This window comes from Mirounga leonina, unplaced genomic scaffold, assembly GCF_011800145.1.
Source record: "Mirounga leonina isolate KUSES-001 unplaced genomic scaffold, KU_Mleo_1.0 Mir_53, whole genome shotgun sequence".
Lineage (NCBI taxonomy): Eukaryota > Metazoa > Chordata > Mammalia > Carnivora > Phocidae > Mirounga > Mirounga leonina.
This window is the reverse complement of record NW_023270807.1, coordinates 83,668,915-83,690,737: the sequence shown is the minus strand read 5'-3', so window position 1 is coordinate 83,690,737 and position 21,823 is coordinate 83,668,915. Positions and strand designations below refer to the sequence as shown.

The 21,823-nt window shown below is 40.7% G+C and overlaps 1 protein-coding gene across 10 annotated transcripts in view; it reads left to right on the top strand.

Annotated features, from left to right (window-relative positions):
* EPB41L2 (erythrocyte membrane protein band 4.1 like 2) overlaps positions 1–21,823 on the top strand; it is a 210,669-nt gene that overhangs the window by 141,788 nt on the left and 47,058 nt on the right. For all 10 annotated transcript variants that reach the window (XM_034990645.1, XM_034990644.1, XM_034990643.1 and 7 more), the window contains exons 5-10: positions 381–423; positions 4,289–4,364; positions 7,533–7,751; positions 9,136–9,223; positions 13,929–14,081; positions 14,635–14,732. In XM_034990645.1, coding sequence (XP_034846536.1) covers positions 381–423; positions 4,289–4,364; positions 7,533–7,751; positions 9,136–9,223; positions 13,929–14,081; positions 14,635–14,732 — 677 coding nt within the window. The remainder of the gene's footprint in view (positions 1–380; positions 424–4,288; positions 4,365–7,532; positions 7,752–9,135; positions 9,224–13,928; positions 14,082–14,634; positions 14,733–21,823) is intronic.

The following is a 21,823-nucleotide window of genomic DNA, read 5'->3' as shown; positions in this document are numbered from 1 at the left end:
ATTTTAAAGAGCCAATTGTTGTCCTTGGCTGAGCTGTCATTTCAGTGTCCTCAGGGGCTGATTGCTGGCAGTTCTGTTACAGAATAAAGACTACATGTGGATATATTGTGTCTCATCATTTGGATAGATGTTTGATTTCAGATCCAAGCAAATGAGGCCCAAGAGACCCACCTTAAAAGTGATTTAATGTTTTATTTATAACACGCACAGATTCAAAAACAAATCAGTACTTAGCCCAGTGGAATGCTCATAGGTGAAGGCTGCTTGGAATAGGAATTTATGTTTACACTTAAATATGTGAACTGTAAACTGTTCCATTTTGGACTCTGGAATATGTTTTATGGCTTAATTAACCTTTTTTTTCCCCCCTCCTCCTGTAGAACTGGCTAGATCCTGCAAAAGAAATAAAGAGACAACTGCGAAGTGAGTAAATAATCATACTTATCTAAGTTCATCTTTACATCTCTTTCTGTCTGTAATAAAATTCATAGGAATGTAGACTAGAATACTAGTGATAGAGTGCATTTATATCGTGAAGGAAGCTAAGGATACTAACATTATTTTTATAGAATCCTGACTTTATTTCATACATGGCTTAGTGACTCTTCTGGTCAAGAGGTTCTAGACTCCTAGTCCTAAATATTCCCTCACAGTGTCTACCACTATGAAGTGATATCTGACCCTTCCTCTGGGGGTAAGAATGAGGAGCTGCTTTCTGTAACCTTCACTGTTGATGTAAATTTTACTCCAGGCAACCGGTTACAATGGCTTTGTCTCCTTTGTTTTGGAAGCATGTAGCTGGTTTAATTAATAGGCTTGTCTCTGGCTGCAGAGCTGTAGATACACTGCTCCTAGACGCCCTGGAGTGCAGACTAGGGCAGGAAAGCCTAGAGAGCCATCTCTTCAGTCCTCTGTGATGATCATCTTCTCTCCTCCTCTGTTCCACTGTCCAAGGCCACTCTTTGTGATCTTTGCGTCTGGGTTTCTAGTCCCTCCTGCCGCATTTCCCGTTTGCTCTCATGGTAGACTCCCGAAGTGACTTGAGCCGTGTCCCCTCACCAACTACAGCTCCTGCAGGGGTTCTGCCTCTGCAGGGGGCCTTGCCTGTGGCCGGCTTTAGGGTATCTGTGCCAGGAACTGTCATCGCCGCAGAAAACTCTCTGCTAGGTTTCTGGATACTTAAGTTACTCTAGGGTGGGTGAATGACCAAAGCAGAAAAGGGAGAGAGCCATGAAGAGCTGAAATTTTTACACAGGAGAACACAGTTGTCACCAGCCTTTCTGGACTCCCTTCCAGAGCTGTCCAGGGAGAAACCATTTCCCTGAGCGCCGGCCTGCGCAACGCCCTTTGTACGGTTGGTTTCATCCCCTACTTCTTTATTATTCCTGACGTCAATGTGCTGGAACGAATCTGTACGCTTCCCTTCTGTCACTTACTATCTCCCTTATGTCTTGTGTTAGGTTCTCTACGGTTGTTTTCTTCATTTCCTTTTCTTTCTCCCTGAAGTCATTCATCTTTGTGGTAGTTTTCCTATCATTCTCTGCTCCCTTTTAAAATTCTGAGCATATACCTTATTTTCCCATTTCTTCTTGTAGACTCCTCTTTCTTTTCCTTTTTTAAGAAAATATCTTTGAATAGAATGACCTTCCTGATTAGCCCAGGACAGGGATTTCTCAGGATGTAGGACTTTTAGTGCTGAAACTCCAACAATCCCAAGCAGACTGGGATGGTTGGCCACCCTGACTATTATTACCCCTTCTTTCCAGCAGCCCCCCTCTTCCCCCCTGCATTTATTATCTTGGTGTTTCATCCATTTATGTTTGGTTCATAATGGAAAAGGGGGAAAAAAAGAAAAGGAGTAATTAGACACGCAAGCATTATGCTGACATTATGGAAGAAACTGTACAGGAGAGCCTTGGAATGTTTCCTTTGTCTTTTGTACAGTTGTTCTATGCTCTGCAGAGTACGTGAATTCAAAAAGGTACGGATGCTTGGTTCTTTCACTTTACCTGAAACCAGACCTGCCAAGTGACTCACACCGTAGAGAGAACAGGATAACCTCTGAAACGTGATCGATGTTCCATTGACTTGTTTCCTATGGTCTTGTTTTGGTGTTTGATTGTGTTTGTTTGTCACTCATTTGAGAACCATGGAGATTCCTAATTTTTGGAAGGCAAGACTCTTGCTGATTATGAATCACAGTCTTGTGTTTTGATTATTTGTGAAGTTTTTTTTAGAGTTATTTCAAGACTTTTGCCCTTGTGGTTTGGCAAGAGGAACAACAGTAACAATTAGGATTTGGCTTTTTGGACAATTGGAGCTAGTTCTCTAAATGGAATCCTGTGCTGTCCTGATGGGAAATTGGCTGAGGACAAAGTTTTAGCTATTGCCTTCACCTCTTCCTTTCTGTTCGTGTTAAAATGGACCAAAGAACTGCTAGTTTTATCTTCACCAAGCTACTGCTATACTTTGTTACTTTTCAGTTAATAGGCAATTAGCAAAGGTAAACGTTAATCTTTTTTCAGTTACTTTTGAAAACTGACAGCCTCTTAGTTCCTGTTTAAAATTTGCCTGAAAAGCTTCCTCCGATGGACGAGAATAAGACCTGCATGGGATTACTATATAAATGGTCCATAGCTAGATGGACTATTCATATATCGCTAGGAAATTTTGTGGTAATATTTAATTTACAGTTTAGCATTATTAGTGCTAAAATATAAGTGTTCTATTAGAAACTTATCCCTGCATTCCTATCCAGGCAAGCATTTGCTTATGGTAATACCTGGAAAACAGAAAATAAGGATCCATTAAGAACTGATAATCTTGTGTTGACTTTGCTTCATTATGGGTTAGCAGTCACCTTGAAGAGCTCATATTCCCACCCAGCATGTGCTATAGGACCGGGAAGTCTCGCTCTTCAGGAAAGTCCCGTATCCCGTTATGGTATTTTAAATGTGTGACGCAGGACGGAAATGCAGGATTGGCTTTATTAGTGGAATAGTGATGTACCGAACCTAAATGCAATACAAGTGCGTGTGTGTTCCCAGTAGCCATTCAACGAGTATTTGTTGACTTTTGAGTGAGAAAAGTGTAATGTACTGATGGTGAACAAAGAACAAAATGACACGTTGGAAAAGAGACTGGGATTCAGTAAAATTTTCTTCCAAGTCCACAAAGTAAAGCACCCACGAGGCTTTCAGATATGGATAGAATGAAATAACATGCACACACTTTTGTTGATATTTGGAAATACTATAAACTTTGAGCACAACCCTAAGTTCTGGCCAGTGGAATTATTTGGATTCCTTTAAGAAAACAATACCTGCCGTCTGCCCAGAGTTGTGTTTTTCTTTCTTATTTTTAAAGCCATCCAAAGCATGACATATCAAACACTAATTAAATGTTAGTGTACAGGTAGCGATGTTGTACTTTTTATAATTCATTTCTGACATGGTTGTTTGCTATATTCATTCTTTGTGGCACAGTACGGCCAAGCATATGTTACATATGATGAGTATCCTTACACCCACTCCATAAAAACCTGGGAATAATTCTGTTGTCTTAAAGTTTTGTGGTGTTTTACTATTCTTTCCCTTCTTTGGGATTTCTTTTAACACTTTCTTCAGATAGCCCATTAATCATTTCTTGAATGGCTATAGCGATCAATTATTGCCTCCCTTCTCCCAACAATGTACAAATCTTAAAATACTTTTTTTTTTTAAAAAAAACAGTAGGAAATATTTGGCATTTAGAGATAATGTGGTTAAAACAAATCTTAAAACGATTACATGGAGGTTATAGTAAAATTTTTGCATACTATATCACCATACAAAACATTTGAAGTATTAGTAAATGTTTATAAAAAAGTGAATCTGGGGTACCTGGGTGGGGCAGTCTGTTAAGCGTCCTACTCTTGATTTCAGCTCAGGTCACGATCTCAGGGTCTTGAGATCGAGCCCCACATCGGGCTCCGCACTCAGTGAGGAGTCTCCTGGAGTCTTTCTCTCTCTCACTCCCTCCCCACTTACATGTGTGCTCTCTCTCTCTCTCTCAAATAAATAAATCTTTTAAAAACAAAAGTGAATCTGTTCTCTAATAGTTGGGTCATTTATGTAATTTTTATTTTTCATTGTTTTTGTAAATAGTTTTCTTAAAACTAAAAAATGAAATTCTCCAAACTGATTTACAGTGGGACTAGTGTGTACTGTTTGAACATTAACCTTTAATTTTTATCAAAATAAGTGGTCATTCTGTTGGTTGGATAAATACCCATATTTAATAATTACAGATCTTCCTTGGCTGTTCACCTTTAATGTGAAGTTTTATCCTCCTGATCCTTCTCAATTGACTGAAGATCTCACCAGGTAAGTTATATTTTAAAATACAGCTCTTATATATTTCTGTGCCCTGGGAGAAGAATGGTAATTTCAGGATTAAAACCAAGATATTTTTTCATAAGTTGAGTTCTAGAAGTTTCCTTGGAAATGAGTGTACTCGGAAATACTTGGAAATGTTGCCAGTTTTAAAATTTTTATTCACTTTCCTTTAATTTCTCTATTTATAGTTGAGTAATGGAACATTAAAAAAATTATATCGCTGGCAACTTTGTTTCTTGTTAGACTTTTAAAAATCATTGATATTTAATATTTCAGGTCAATACTAAGATGGTTTTTATTATATAACCCTTGTGTACCTGTGTACTAGTCTCAGATCAAATCACAAAAGTGATAGAAGGGTACAAAAAGGAAATTATTTTAAAAAGCCAATTTTGGGGGGTCCCCTACCTCAAAGGGGAAAGAAAACTAATAAGGTAGGCTTTCTTAGTAGCTATTTCATTTCCATCTTCTTTGAGATTGTCTGGGCTATACAAACAGATGCTTAAGTTGCAAATAAAAGATTCAGTTGAGGAGCAAGAGAGCATTTACTGATTCTGAGAGGGACTGAGTAAATAGTAACCACGGAACATTTTAATCCACAAGAGCCTTGACATCTTAGCCCTATTCAGCTTGGTTACCAGCGATAGGACTTATTAGCTTTGGTAAGAATAGGTGCATAGATTACATGGCCAAGGAAAACTGTGTTCAGAATACACTTTTAGAAAACCACAGCGTCTTGCTTTTGATTCCTGTGGTTCCTGTGCCCCTGATGCTTTCTGCTAGTTCAGTTTTGTTGTCAGACATCAGGTCCTGTCAGTGCTTAAGAGTGCATGATACCCACGTGAAAGAGGAATAACGGAGATTCCTTTCCAAGACTGGATAAATGACAAGCCTCCCTCCCCCGCATTGCTACTTGTTGCTAGATAGGGGTTTTCTGATACTAAGAAAGTTGTGATCGAATTAGCTTCAGCTAGTAAACAATAAACCATAGCTTTCGTAACTGCATAGTGAGCTGCTTGGGAGCATAAAACTTAACAGAGGGATGTGCTCTGGATCCAGAGCCTCACCACAGGAATGCCGCTGAGCACTGCAGTTGGGGCTTTGTGACCCAGCACCCTCTCTGTACATGTACTTCTTGCAGTAATTTGTTTGGGGGATGGTAATCCTCTGGTGATTGCAATTTACAGCATCAGTAAATGCTTTGGATTTTCTTTGAAATGGGGCTTGAACAGTCTCACTGTGTGTGGTGAGAGAAATGCGATAGTTTGGTGAGCTACTAACCAAAAGCCTTGGCAGGCAGCCTGAGACCAGCCCCCTGCCCGGTAGCCTAAATGTCATGACTGAAATCTTTCCCATGACTTGAGTGAAAATTTGGAAGCTGAGGTGGCTTTTGAAGAGTCTAGGAACACTGTTCAGAATAATGTTTGAAGGATACCGGGTCCTGCTCTGTGAAGAAGAAGAAGCTGTGAGTTTTGGGGCCTTCGACTTCATCTTTGAAAACAGGAAAGGACCAATGTGAAAAGTCGAGACTATTATCTAAAAAGGAGCAAGAAATAGATGGAAATAGAAATAGATGGAATCTTTGTGCTGAGGTCTTCAAAGTGCCATAAAATATGGAGAACTAGCACTGTTCTTGATTAGACTTCGAGAATCGAAGGATACCCTGGAAGCCCAGTTTAAAATTGAGTTTTCTAGAGTTAATGCAGTTGTGCTTGTGGTGTTTCAGGGATCAAGGGACTGTAATCCTCCTTAGAAAGAGAGCTCCTGCATGCAGTGCATAAAAATCCTCAGACTGTAGCGACAGTGAGGGGACTTCCATTCCCTCAGAAGACTGTTGAGCACTTGACAGCGTGGCAAGTACTTTGCTGACTGTGGCACTAGGCCTACGATACACCGGGTCTCTGTCCCGCCTGACAGCGGGCTTGGTGGTAATCTAGGTATAACTGGACTGGGAAGAGCTGACAGCATGTGCCGGGGGTTGTGCTGTCCGACCCCTCAGCCACGGGGCTGGCCCAGCGACAGCACTCCGGCTGGAACATGTGGGACGGAGTGCAGGAGTGGGACCGGGCCGTGGATGCCAGCTGGGCAACGAAAGAAGGTGGCCAACTGCTCATAGGGATGACACTCTGTAAAAGGCCTTCAAGAACGTGGGGCCATTTAGTTTGGAGGGGTCGATGGTAATCTTATTAGCAAGTTGTTAAATTCGAGAGTAGAACTCAGGTTAAAATGTCAGCAAAGGAGTTGGTACTGCCCCCCCCCAATCCTCATAGAATATAAATAACATGGTTCTGTGTGTCATTTAGTGGAAAACGGAATGTTTTATAACTAACTGCGTGGTAAAACCACTTGGAACATTAAATAACAACATTATTATAAAGATTATTATTATTATGGCTATTAGGTATTGATTCCTAGGTAACATGCAGTGTGTCTTATTTATATTATCTAATTTTTATCCTCACCTTCAAAGGGGGGTAGAATTCTCATTTTACAGGTGGGGAATTAGCCTCAGGCAAGTGAATGAACTCACTCAAGGTCGCGCAGCATCAGCTGTGCCTGGCCCTGAAGCTCATGCTTTTTCTATTCTAAACTGAACTAGTTGCCGCTTTAGCTGGAGTGAACGGGCAAGTAAGGGCTTTATAGTAAAGACTGACTTATAATTGTTCAGTTTTCTTTTCCAGGAAAAGAGATTAGTATTGAAAGGTTAGGAAGGATCAAGGGTGGGTGACCTTAGCTCTTTGGGCAAATGCATAAGAACTGCAGGTGTTGGTAAAATTTCCTTAGTCTTTACAACTTTTGAGGGACATGCAAATTTTGATTACAGTTTTAAATCAAAGGAGAACAGTCTAAGTGATTAGAATTTTTTACTTTCAGTCACAAAACTCTCTATTATAATAATACGCTGTGACCAGAATAGCAGTTCAGATTTCCCCTTCTGTTATGGAGCCCATTAGACTCACTTTCTGTAAATAAGCCACAGGTTAGGAGCCCCAGGAGCTGGGTGGACTTCTTATTAGAGAAGACCGTTTTTGCTATGGATGTAAAGAGTTGCCTATATCGTGTTTGTTTTCAAAGGAATCTGAAAACTCAAGGATTACTAGTGCTACAGTCCTAACTGATGTTCTTCTCCCCCTTGCTCCCCCTTGCTCCTCACAGATACTTCTTGTGCCTTCAGCTCCGGCAGGACATTGCCTCTGGCCGCCTGCCTTGCTCTTTTGTGACGCACGCCCTCCTGGGATCTTATACTCTGCAGGCTGAGCTTGGGGACTATGATCTAGAAGAACATGGCAATAGTGACCTCAGTGACTTCCAGTTTGCCCCCACACAGACCAAGGAGCTGGAAGAGAAGGTGGCAGAGCTGCATAAAACCCACAGGTGTGGTGACTCGCTTCCCGGAGAGAGAACAGCCATGGGAGATTTAACCAGCTTCCCTTCTAACGCTTGAGAGACCTTTGAGCATAGTTTATGGGATTATCCAGCTTTTCCTTCTGGAACCTCACTTAGTACTAATCCAAACAACCTGTAGCCCTTGCGATAGCCTTTCATTGTGTTCATCATTCTCTTATGAAGAACAGTGCTCATGATCCCATGATCCCCAGTGTTTTCATTTATTGGAAGAAGTTACTTCTCCCTAGGACATCTCCTTCCGCCTCCTCCCAAACCTGTCCCCTAACACACACACACACACACACACGTGTGTGTGTGTAGCAGACACACCCACGTCCTTGTTTGGCATTTACTATGTATTCTGCCTTTTGTTTTTATTATCCTATTTGCTAAAGCTGGAGAGAGAGTGAGGCTTCAGGGTTTGGATCAGAAATGTGGGTGGTGATGGACCTGGGAGCAGTAACTAAAATACACAGGGGTTTTCTCTATCCACAAAAGATGAGCTTTGCTTTAGCAGCTAGGCTTTACTTACTTAATACCATAGTAAATATACCATATTACATTTCAAGAACTTTTATATCTTTGTGAAAATAAATGTGTTTTTTAGCACAAGTTTAAAAAACTCTCACTACAAAATCATAGTTTGTCCCATATTGCAGGGTTGAAATTATGTAAAAATTTGACAAAAATGTTTGGAAAGGAACTTTCAGAGATTAGAAATTTTTAAACAGACCTCATTCATTGACTTTTCTGTAAAAAAAAAAAAAGGCAGTATTTCTTATATTATTAATTTTATTCCAATTCTACTCAATAGGTATTTACTGTATAATTCGAATTTGAAATAGCAGGTCCTGAAATGCCACGGTGAATATGGAGTCCTGCTCTGTGGGAGCCGAAAATTTGTGGAGTTGTGACTAGAGAGGGGGATGGAAATAATTTTAATATGGGCAGGATGTGATCTGTGTTAACTACCGTAGGTGTAAAATCAAATACAAGTACTTGTGGTCTGTATTATTATCAGTCCTGGTGAAATAAAATGAAGGAGTAGGAAGCAAGAATTTGCCTTTTTCAGAAAGATGAGATCACTTTTTTACTCTCAGGTAATTTATGTTACACCCATTTCCCCAGTGGAGAGAAACCTGAAAATAATTTTCTAAGATAATCTAAATCTCTACCCTTACCCTTTTTATCTTATGAGGAAAAATGCCTGAGGTTCAGAGGTAAGCCTTCTCACCCATTTCCTGCTTGTCTGCAGATTTTGCGGGTTACCGTCTCCAGCCTGGATGCTCTGAGCTCATAAGCTCCTTTCCCATTTTGGCCACCTTTGCCTTGCACCTGCCAATAAGATAATATTGTTTCTTTTGATTCTCAGGGGTTTATCTCCAGCACAAGCTGATTCTCAGTTCTTAGAAAATGCAAAGAGGCTCTCCATGTATGGTGTTGACCTACATCATGCCAAGGTACTGTCCGTGTCCTGGGAAGTGGCATCTTTTCCCAACTGTTGACAGAAGTTCTGAGAGGACTCCAGTTTCAGAGTGGCCTAGCTCACTTTTAGGAAAAGGCTATTCGCCCTCACCCAAGGGTGTCTGTAATATTCTGTGACTAACGGTGGGGCTTATGCTTGTGGGAAGGACCATTGATTCTCGCCCTACTTCTTTTCTCAGTCTTTTCAATTAATACCCTTTCATACGTACTTATCGTAAGACTCCCCTTGTCAGCCATCTTTACCCCTTGTCCTGGCTTATTCTGCATCCCAGCTTTTGCTGTGTCAAGTGCTGCCTCTCTCCCAGCCCCCTCTCCTACCTCAGTCGTGGGAGAAAAGAGCAGTTCCTAGCAACAATGAAAGGGCAAAAGCAGTATGGATGTAACCATTTTTGAAAAAAACTTGGGCTTGTGAATGAGCCTGAGGGTCGGGCTCTTCTCCGCAGGTCTGTTTTAGTACTTCTTGTAAGATGGAGGAGACTGGCCCAGGCTCCAGGGGGTGCAGCACCTGCAGCCTAATTTGAGAGGTGGGAGGAGGATGGAATGATGGGCTAGGTGGTAGGAGAAAGGGATTGAGTAGGGAGGATGCCACTAATAAGCATCACGTGCTTCATGACCCTAGTCTGGATGATCACAGAGCTCGGAGAGCCCAGGAGGAAAGCAGGAGGTAAGGTGAAAGATGAATTTGGTTTTGAAAAATGTGCTTTAAAAGAGCCTGCCAATCCCTACATGTAGCCTAGGAATCTCTGACTGTGTGATTGGAGAAATCTCTTAGAAAGCCTCCCACCCAAAGATCTCTTCCCTCCCTAGGCCTCAGATTAATCATTCCTGCTCTTGTGTTGATAGTACTTCATGTTTGCAAAGCACTTTTTTTCTCCAGTGGCTTCCTTTATTCTTTAACTGTTTTTCCTGGTTATAAAAGTAAATAGGTGTACATTACAGAAAATAGAAGCAAGCAAGGGAAAAAAAAAAAAAAACACTGAAATGTCTTTATGCAGAAATAAACACTATTGCTATTTTGAAACATTTTCTTGTTTTCTTTAAAAAAAAAAACAAAAACCATCTCTGAGCACTTGAACTCTGAGGCATTTTTTCAGTAGGATCATACTACAGGTATCATTTTGTGAGGGGTTTGTTTTTTCTTGGTTGATTGTTTTTTGCTTGCTCTGTTAAAAGATTTTTCCATGTCAGTAAATAGTCTCTGGCATCATCATTTTTAACTGCTAGGTGCTAGATGCCTTTAATTCTTCAAAGTCCTTCCACTTACACCACCTCATTTGAGATTTGAGTGTTTTTTTTATTTTACAACTGCGTAAGACAGAGTGCAGAGAACGACTTGCTTAAGCCGCATATTGTTAAGCATTCCCATATTTGCCTGATACCTTCTGATAAATTGTAGGAGGTGAAATGGGGCTTCCTACCACTTGTGTGTCTTCCAGCTCCTTTCTCTCTGTGATGGAGACAGGCGGGGTCAGCCAAGAGACCCAGACAGGGGAGGCAGGAGAGAACAGGTTTGGGACCAAAAAGCCCATGGGTCTCTCCTCTTCTTAAACCCCATTACTCTGGCCACATGTAAATTTTTTAATTTGTTGATCACTAGTTAAAAACCAATTCTTAGATGGCAATACTTGGCAAGGTTTCACGATTCTTGTTTTTTAAGGTGTACCTTAGAAAAGCAAAAAAAAAAAGTTGTGGGCTCTATTTCAGTATAATTTCCATTCTTGCTGTGGGGTTAGGACAGATTGCTTTTTTAACAAGTTCAGAGTAACATTTATTCATTCTGTTTGTCATCTGATAGACTCATAATATTTGATGAGGAAGATACTTGTAGCTTGTTGAGAAGAAAGTCTGTAGCAATTTAAAAGAACTTTGGGTGGAGTTTGAAGTTTGTGCCTTCATACATCTTTCATTGTCTTGATTATATTTAAGTAAAAAAATTATTTTTATTAGAAGTTCTTAATAGCACATTCCCATTAGGACAGGCCGAAGAGTGTTGAATGGAAAGACTCTTGACACACAGGTACAGGGAAACCATGAGCCTGGGACACCTCTGGGCTCATACCAGCAGCCCTCCCAATTCCTCCGAAGGGGTGAGGGTGGAGAGTGGTTGCCAGAACCCAGAAGGAGAGATCTGTGTGTGGGGAGGACGGTCTTCAGAGGAGCTGCAATTCTCACAGGGACACATCCCTGACCTCCCTTCTCTCTCTCCTCTCTCCCATCTATGAGAACTTTCCATGGGCTGAGCCCATTCCAAGGTCAGAGGGCCTGGGATCCTGCTGATATGCATAGGTGGCAGCTCCCTGAGGTGTTCCTTTTTTATTAGTTTATTTTTCTGACTTGGTTGTGGAGTGATTGGCAGAAGTCAAATATGGAGGACAAAGGCATGCTTTTTTCCCTTTCGCTTGTTACTCTTCATCTGTAATTCGTATTCACACAAATACTGATAATTCTGAAGCAGTACATGGAACAACGGAAAATGAACCGATTTACTTGGTTCCAGATTGTGTTTATTCCTAAGTCTGATAAAATAGCTTCAGTGTCCTGTCTGAAGATTGCTTCAGACTAGAGATGACTTTGTTCAATGTTTCAAGTCAGTGTTGCCTCCTTACTTGTGGTGAGAACATGCTGTCTTGGGCAGTCTTCCGGCCTCCTCCCTGTGGCCATGGCCAGTGATGTTTTTGGCAAACGCATCATTTGTGACTGGTGCCAACTTGCTTGGGCACCTGTGCCTGATCCATCCCAGCTTTTTTTCTCTGTTCCTAGAGAGAATTGGGGCTGCCAGATATGGGTGAATAAAGCACCTTATAGATGAGATTTTTAAACCTGCTTGGATTGTCCAATGTAATTTTATGTGTAAATATGAATTATTCAGGTATGGCAGCAGCGAAAGCAATTGGCATGCGTTACTTAGTACTGTCCTTTTATTTTTAAAAGAGTAATCTGATTTGTATTAGATGATTCAGTAACAAGGCTGTTGAAATGCTACACTTCCACTGAATTTGAGACTTAGGTTAAATGTGGTGTTTGTTTCAGCAGGCTCAGTAAGAATTTCTGCCATGGCTGGAGTGTAGGGTGGGGTGGAAGGGATGGGGTGACTGGATGATAGACATTGGGGAGGGTATGTGCTCTGGTAAGCGCTGTGAATTGTGCAAGACTGTTGAATCTCAGATCTGTACCTCTGAAACAAATAATGCAATATATGTTAAGAAAAAAAAAAGAAGAAGGTGGTAGCGGGAGGGGAAGAATGAAGCGGGGGAAATCGGAGGGGTAGACGAACCATGGGAGACGATGGACTCTGAAAAACAAACTGAGGGTTCTAGAGGGGAGGGGGTTGGGAGGATGGGTTAGCCTGTTGGTGGGTATTGAGGAGGGCACATTCTGCATGGAGCACTGGGTGTTATGCACAAACAATGAATCATGGAACACTTCATCTAAAACTAATGATGTAATGTATGGGGATTAACATAAGAATAAAAAAAAGAAAGAAAAAAAAAGAAGAAGATAGCAGGAGGGGAAGAATGAAGGGGGGGAAATCAGACGGGGAGGAGAACCGTGAGAGACGATGGACTCTGAAAAACAAACAGGGTTCTAGAGGGGAGGGGGGTGGGAGGATGGGTTAGCCTGGTGATGGGTATTAAAGAGGCACATTCTGCACGGAGCACTGGGTGTTATACACAAACAATGAATCACAGAACACTACATCTAAAACTAATGATGTAATGTATGGGGATTAACATAAGAATTGAAAAAAAAAGGAATTTCTGCCATGTTGGAAATGATTTCTGAAAATGTGGATCTCTCTGAATAATAATCTTCAATTTTACGTATCTTGAATGAGATCCAGTTCTTTCCTTAAAAGTTAGACAACGACCTGTGTATTTTGAGTGTCGTGCTATTGTGTCCTCAATATTACTTGCAATGTGAGGAGAGACTATTTCACTTTGATCTGTAAATTTATTTGATTTTTAAAAATCGTTCAGGCTTGTGATTATTCTCGATTGTCATCTATTCCAAGTTAAAATGCTGGGAGCGAAAACCATTTGAATAAATTCAAGATTAGTCTGCAGTCCATTGAAATATGCCAGCCAAAGCAATGCTATAATGCAGACTGGAGGTCAGCCCTCTGAGTTATTGAGGAGTGGCTCGGAAGAATTCAGAGATTTCAGCAGTCGGCCTCCAAGAGAACTTTTCTGTGAGGGATTGGTGTTTTGCCGAATAGAGACATAAATTTAACAGCTCTTAGCTAGCATGGTCCATCTGAAATAAATTTGCCTGAAGTAAAATGGCTGACCGCACCTGAGGGTGGGCTGACAGACTGTCCCCAAGGGCTGGAATAGCCTCCAGGAAAACCCCATCTCTTCAGAATGTCTACATTGAGCTCTGTTTCCCTTCTTTCCCATCAGCTCTTGCGGGCAGGCTTGGGAACATAAAAGTTACGCCTTTTGGAGAATATTGTATCCTGTGGACAGGTGGCTACACCTCTTTGACAAATCAGATTTGATCCCGGAAGATAATAGATTTAAGGTGTTCTGTGTCCACTTGTGTACTGTCACTGAGATTTAAATACCAATCTGTAAAGTTGGTGTTCCTGGTCATGGTTTAAGGAGAGGGCGGGATAATGAGCTTCCTGACTTATGTAACTTTGACAGCTCTAACCATGGTCAAATGGCTTATGCTTGGCAGGACTCGGAAGGCGTGGACATCAAGCTGGGTGTGTGCGCTAACGGGCTCCTCATTTACAAAGACAGACTGAGAATCAATCGTTTCGCTTGGCCGAAAATCTTGAAAATTTCCTATAAGCGCAGTAACTTCTACATTAAAGTTAGGCCAGCAGAGGTAAGCAATGTCACGTGCACCTGGGCATATCTGAACAGCTTTGGCCAGTGTTCTTCTTTATGGCCGTGCGCTGAATTTTTCCCATTGAATTTTAATAAAATGAACTATTCTGTATTCTTTCCTGGCAAAAAAGGTCAGAGTTCTTAATGATAAACCTGCATGAAATTCCATGTTGCTAAAAAATAAATAAATAAATAAATAAGAGCCACCCATACCCTTCAGCAAAAAGGAAAGGTAGTAAGTGCCTGCCACATAGTTGGGGGGGCCGTTATTTTGTTGTTGTCGAAACAGCTAAGTGATAGAGATCAATAGGAGGGTGGTAGAATGAGTTGTAGTGGACATGGGTTAGAGTCCGTAGTTGTACTTGCTTTTCATAGAAACTAGTATTGCAGTCTACGAAAAATTCATTTTGTGTAATTACACTGGGTATACGAATGTCTCCCTTTTTTGAGAAGAATTAACTTCTTACAGAAACATCTGAATCCAAGTTTTTCAGTAGCTTCTAATCAACTTCTAAGGAAATATGCTGATTTAGTTTATTGATTTATTCCAGCTCGAACAGTTTGAGAGCACCATTGGATTCAAACTGCTAAACCATCGGGCAGCAAAAAGGCTATGGAAAGTGTGCGTGGAACATCATACTTTCTACAGGTAATTTTTTTTTTTTAAGATTTTATTTATTTATTTATTTGAGAGAAAGAGAGAGAGACAGAGAAACAGCATGAGAGCGGAGAGGGTCAGAGGGAGAAGCAGGCTCCCCGCTGAGCCGGGAGCCCGATGTGGGACTCGATCCCGGGACTCCGGGATCATGACCTGAGCCGAAGGCTTAACCAACTGAGCCACCCAGGCGCCCTCTACAGGTAATTTTAATGCAACGGCTTAAAATTCATTAGAACAGCTATTGGTTACCTGTGCAGATTAACAGGTGGTCGTGGAGAGGACAGATGCAGCCACGCCCTACTTTACGGTTTTTGCTCTCCTCCCTGCCAGATCTCCTTGGCCGTGCCTTGTCCTCACTCAGAGCCGATCTGTGTCTACAGTGGTCCCAAACTCCAGACTACAGCTACCTTTCCTACTGTCACCACGCTCTTCAAACCTGGCTGTCATTCCTCTTGCCACCATCATTCATCACTTCATTTCGTTGTTCTTACCAGTTCCCTCCTGTTTAACTTCTTTGCCCAACCAGCCCAAACCCTGGGGGTCTGTCCTTTGCTGCCCTGTCAGGATGATCCAACCATGTGCCCTTTGTGCACATCAGCCTGCCAGGCTGCTGGTCCTGGGTCAGTCCCGTGTCTCGACCTCACCACTTCTGCGTCTGTGCTTGCAGACGCTGCCTTCAGCAACAGCTCTCCTGGTATACACACTCATTCCTTGTAAGAGCAAATCGCACAACTCTGGATTAGTGCTGTTACAGATATGTTATTTCCCATATCGGCTGGATCCTCAGAGCTACCAGGCAGTCAGACCTTTTACTACCTTTCCCATTACAATACTCATGATCTTCCTGAGCCCCTAGGAACCTGGCCTCTCTCCTCAGATGCCCCTTTTGCGTGGGTCGCGGATTCTAAAAGCTGTGGTCATGAGCATTCTTGGTTTCACATACCCTCTGTTTTCCTTCTTTTGCCCGTAATTATGTAGCATTTCCTCCTCTTTCTGTTCATTCTTTCCCTCTATCCTGTCTCAAGGAAAATACAGTCATTCCCTATGGAGTTTTGATCCTTCATTTTATGCCTCACATAGGATCATGCTTTGTATATTATGTACTCTCCAGTGAGTGCCTTTGCCTTCTTTGGCCAATAAACATGTCCATGTCTTACTCCTGTAAAAATCAAAATAGACAAATAAGAAAACCAGAAGATCGCCTTAGACCCTCTAGCTATATTCAGCTTGGGTCCCATCTCCTCTTATCCTCGTCTTCAAGGGCATATTTCTACATTACTCTTCTTACCTGGTCATTTTCCCTATTTCTTCAGTTCATAATACTGTGGCCTATATAGCTAAGTGTCTGGATCCTCCATCTTGAAGCTTTTTGCTTTGGACTCTTGCTTGCTACTCCTGTCCCACCACACACTGGGTGTGTGACTGTGGGTAAATTACCTTTCTGAGTCTCACTTTCGTCATCCGTGCGATGGTAAAAATAATACCTACTTATAGGGTTGCTTTGAAAAGTAAGTGAGAAAACACACAAAACAAATGTATCACTATTTCTGGTATATAATAATGTTTCTCATCACCATCAGTATCATCATTATTCTTAGTCTGGTACCTCAGTATGCTATTTTTAAGGTGAATTATTAGCTGATACAGGTGACTCAAGTTAAACTGACACATAATCTGTTTTCAGGACTGCTCTAATATACTCATTTTAGGGAAATGTAACTCCTAAAATATACTTGAATCCATCTGACATAGTTACACTGAGCATATAAATCTGTGAAAAGTTTGTAATTTCTCTTGGAAGCCATGACACATTTCTCAAGACAACGTGAGCCTGCCTCAAATAAAGCTAGTAGATAACATTTATGAGTTAAATGCCACAGATCAAGGCAGGATAGATAGCAGGCTTTCCTGTCAGGTAATGATAATAGAAACAATAATTATTTTAGAAATGACAGGCGCTACATTTGTTGAGCGTATATTGTTGTCAGAAACATAACCCCTTGCTTTACCTTGCACTGTCTCATTTATTGCTCACCCCCACTGAGCAAGTGGCTCAGAGCTGGATGCCCATAGAGGGCACAGGGTCCAGGCGCCTGCGCAGAGCTGGGGACCTGGCTCTGTGATTCCAAAGCCCACACTGGTCACCTCTGTGTGGTCCTTCCTCTGGGATTCTTCCAGCAAGTGTTTCTGAAATGTCTGTTAGCCCTTCAAAGCCTTAGGTTGCTCCATTTTTGCTGACATGCCACGACTCCAGTTTAAAAGTAGACCAGTTTGCTTCTGCAGACTTTTGAGATAATGGTTAACAAAAGGATTTTTAGATCTTTAAACCTTGTATAGCTTTTCTTACAAATGGTAGGAAGCAGTGTATCTAAAGCAGGGCATTCATAATTCATCTGCAGAGTGCTTTGAGTCACATCTGGATTTTGTTCTGTTTTTATCACAAAAGATGCAAAGGATTTCTTCAGAAAATTAAAATGGCTTTCAGATTGAAGCCATTAAAGACACAGATCTTTCTATTGATTGATAGCCACTCAGCCAGACTAATATTAGTGGAACAAGAACATAATAATAAAGCTGTTATTCTTCTTTGAGTGTTTGATAGGGCCTATCACCCTTCTAAGTGCTGTACATGGATCAGTTCTTTTAATCTTTACAACATCATTGTAATCTTCACTTTACACTTGGAAAAACTGCGAACAGAGAGGTTAAGAGACGTGCCCGTGGCTTTATAGACAGTCACGGGTGGAGATGGAGTTGAGAGCCAGGCCCTGCAGCTCACAGGGCCTGCTGCATACCCGCTGTGCTATACTCCCTGACCGTATTCACAGCGGATGTGCTTCGGTGGTGGTGGTGGTGGTGGTGGTGGTGGTGGCGGCAGCGTATAAACAAGATTCACACGAGGTTCCCGTAGGTTGGCATTAAACGGTCATTTAAACTTGGCATTGCAGATCCAGAGTAATTCCAAGTGAATTAGTCTCATCTGCTGCTTCATAGCTTTATTGTTAAATGTCTGATTGACTTTAGTAACTGAAATGTGGGTTTTTCTTAAAACGTTCCTTTACTTTCCATAGGTAAAAACATTAATATTAATTTTATAAAAATCCTCCCATTATAAATCCTTACTGTGCTTCTTAAGCAGTAAAATATGTAAAAGTTGATTTCTTTTGTGCTGGTCCTTAGATCATCTTGCTCAGAACCATTAAAACTCTAGAATGATTAGGTCCTTATTTACAGCTTTTAAATGCCCAAAAGAAATGATTGAGGTCTTGTAGTGATTTTGATGTTGTTTTTATGATGGTAGGGTCTCGGTTGGTAAATAAAAGTAATGTCAAGACGAAATAATTGTTCAGTGATCTTGAAACATTTTGCTGCTTAGCCTACATTTTTGTAGGAAATTTATTTGCATTACCATTGACTTAAGCCGCCAAACATACTCTTTTAGAAAAAACTAATAAATGTCTGTGTTCAGTCCATTTTTGTTTTAGTATTTGCTTCTGTTTAGTTGCAACTTAACTGAGGATTTCTTCGCTGTCAGAAAATTAATCTGTAAGTTAATATTTTGTGTATGTATACACCAGTGCCACTTGGACACGGAAGTATTTTATCTCAAGTTGAAATAAAATAAAAATCCTCTAGTTAATGACTTTCCTAAACTTACATTGTGTTAGATAGATATATGCCTTTAAAATACTTGCCTTGTATTTCTTGGGTTTATATTTTTAAAATATCTTTTACAAAATGCAAAAGTGGATAATCTGATATGTATTTAAATGGCAACCAATCGTTTGTTACCTTAAAAACAAATTAGACTAAAGAAATATGGTTGTATAGAACTCTCCTCACCTGGACTTAGATATTGAACTGGTTACATATCCCAGTCTATATAAATGAGAGCCCACTTTCATAACGGGGGGGCAAAAATAAAACCAAGAACTTCATTTTACAAAGGGCTTTTTCTAGCAGCGGGATTGTTTTGTTTACTAAATTAAGACTGAAAATTCAGCAGTAGTTCTCGCTGTGTATTAGAAGTTCTAGAACTTATAGCCCAACTCCCCTTCTCTAAAATCCCGGCGTAAGAGATTTCAAAAGCTGTTCTTCAATGCTGTGACTATGTAATAGTGAGAAAGAGGATTCTGAAAAATGGATAGGTAGACATGTCTTTGGATTTTCTGGCTACTTAAATTCAAGTGCCCTCTAGGAAAAGGTGACCATGGGATTCTCTCTAGTGGTCCAGCCTGTATTTATTGAGCACCTGCTCAATAATAACATAATAATAACATATGGGACCTAGCACAGATCCATGTGAAGTTATATAAGATAAACTAATAACCAGAAAGTCAGAAAACACTAATGGAGGTTTTCTTAATTTTGTTTAAAATTGTTTTCTGAAGACTGAAGTTTCAGTTTTCTTTTTTTGTGCATTCAATTAATTTTGTAAAAGAAGAAGAAAGCTAAATCTTTAAAAAGATCTATCCCTTTACCTATATGTCCCTTAAGATTTTTCATAATTCCCACAATCAGGTATCCTGTTTCTAGTTTAAATTTTATTTTTTAATTTGAGTAGGGTTTCATGAATAGGATTTGGTAACACCCCTAGGCCTAAAGGGGTGTTGTCACTGCTGGGGGTGGGGAGCAGTTATTAGAACTGGAAATGAGAGCTACCAGTAAGTAAATCCTCATGTGAAGCTGATCATTCTAGGAGGACCTGGCCTTTGAGAGATGCAGTCAACTGAGGTGACCCTACACATGGGTGCCAGATACCCCCAACCTCACTCTTCTCTTTACTTCTCGTCTCTTATTTTTGCTTTTGAATAATTACACTTTATTGGGTCAGAAAACATGAGATCTATCCTCTTAAACGTCATGTGTATGACATATTGTTGACTGTAGGCGCGTGTCATGCGGTAGATCTCTAGAGCTTACTCATCTTCACTGAAGCTTTATGCCCGGTGACTTATAACCCCCCATTTCCCTCTCCTGCCAGCCCTTGGTACACCATTCCAGTGCTTGAGTCTATGAATTTGACTGTTCTAGCTTCCTCATATAAGTGAAATCATGCACTACCTTTCTGTGTCTGGCTCGTTCCACTCAGCATGATGTCCTCAAGGTCCATCCATGTTGTCAAGTATTGCAGAATTCTTTTTCTTGTAAGGCCGAATAGCACTCTGCCCTGCACATAGACCACATCATCTTTATCCGTTCCTCTCAGTGAATGTTTATGTTGTTTCCACATCTTAACTATTGCGAATAGTGCTGTAATGAACATAGGAGTGCTACTAATTTCTCTTCAAGATCCCGATTTCAGGGTTTTTCCCCCCCAGGGTTTTTTTGTTTTGTTTTGTTTATAAATATCCAGAAGTGGGATTTTTTGGATCATGTGGTAATTCTGTGTTTAATGTTTTGAGGAACCTCCATACTGTTTTCCATAACTTCTGCATCATTGTGCATTCCCACCAATGGTGTGCAAGAGTCCCAATTTCTCTGCATCCTTGCCAATGCTTGTTGTCTTTAGTTTAATAATTTTGGGGGATAGGGTAGTTTATTTTGGGGTCACCAATGCGTATTTTCCCTTTGAGGTATTCTTTAGAAATACTTCTTTTTTCCTCTGGTTGATTTTCCATTAACTATAGAGTATACTTCATGAATAGATGATAAAGATACATGTGATTTAGCTAACTTGTTTTTCAAGAATGAGTATTTCTTGACTTTTTTTTTTTTTTGAAGGGAGGCAAGAGAGATAGAGAGAGGGTTAGGAAGGGGAGAGGGAGAGAGAATCTTAAGCAGACTGCACACTCAGCGTAGAGCCTGATGTGGGGTTCGACCTCACAACCCTGAAATTACGAGCTGAGCTAAAATCAAGAGTCGGACACTTGACTGAGCCACCCAAGTGCCCCAAGAATGAATATTTCTTTATTATTGCAGTGATGAGCCTGCCAGTGACTCTTTCTTTTCTGTAGATTATTGCTTGCTTACAGAGCATTCTTAGATCCTCTTTAACTGGTTGCTAGGTAGGGAAACCTTGTCATAGTTAACGAGAGAGAGAGAGAGAGAGAGAGAGAGAAAGGTAAATGACCACATTTCTCACCATGCCTCTCTTATTTATCATCAGGATGCTGAGAAAGTTAATCTTTCTGTGCCTTAGTTTCCTCAACTGTTTGAGAAAAATAATTCAGAGCACAAATAAGAGTTCTGTTATGGCCTAAATTTCTAGTATTCCAGAATTCTTTTTTTTTTTTTTTTAAAGATTTTATTTATTTGAGAGAGAGAGAATGAGAGAGAGCAAACACATGAGAGGGGGGAGGGCCAGAGGGAGAAGCAGACTCCCTGCTGAGCAGGGAGCCCGATGTGGGACTCGATCCCGGGACTCCAGGATCATGACCTGAGCCAAAGGCAGTCGCTTAACCAACTGAGCCACCCAGGCGCCCGTATTCCAGAATTCTAATTTAAGAATATATAGCTTTTCCCAAAGTACAGTTTGAGGCACTGGCCATCATAAGAGTAGATTTTCTCAGCAGCATCTTCTGTGTCTCCTTTGAAAATCTTTTGCAGATAATGGAAGTTTTCAAGAAAGTCGTCTGCTACCTTAGTGAATAGATTACCACCAAGAGGGCCAGAGAGTATTGGTTCTTCTTTCATCAGTTTAATCCCAATACATTGTTTTTCCGGGTTAATATCATTGAGAATTGATGGAGGATTGCCTCTTCTATTATCACAGTAGCTTTACCTCCACTAGAATCTGTTTTTGTTGCTTTTAAGCAGAAGAAGATTTCTAAACGAACAAAAAAAGCTGAGCTGAAGGACTAAAAATACTTGAAATGGTAACGAACTCTATAGGAAATCACTCCTTGGAGAATGAAAGGAACCATTCTGATGAAGTGCATATTCTGGAATTGGCAACTAAAGCCGTCTTGTTTAATAAATGCTATACGAGCTCCAAGATTATCTTTTTTTGTTAAGACGTTTTGCCAACTCGTGATTAGACAATGGAAGTGAGACAATTCCAGTTGTATGCCAGACAAGATTGGCTTTATTTACTAAAAGCATAGTTTTGCATAAGTCTGAAAGTATTTGCCATCAAGAAA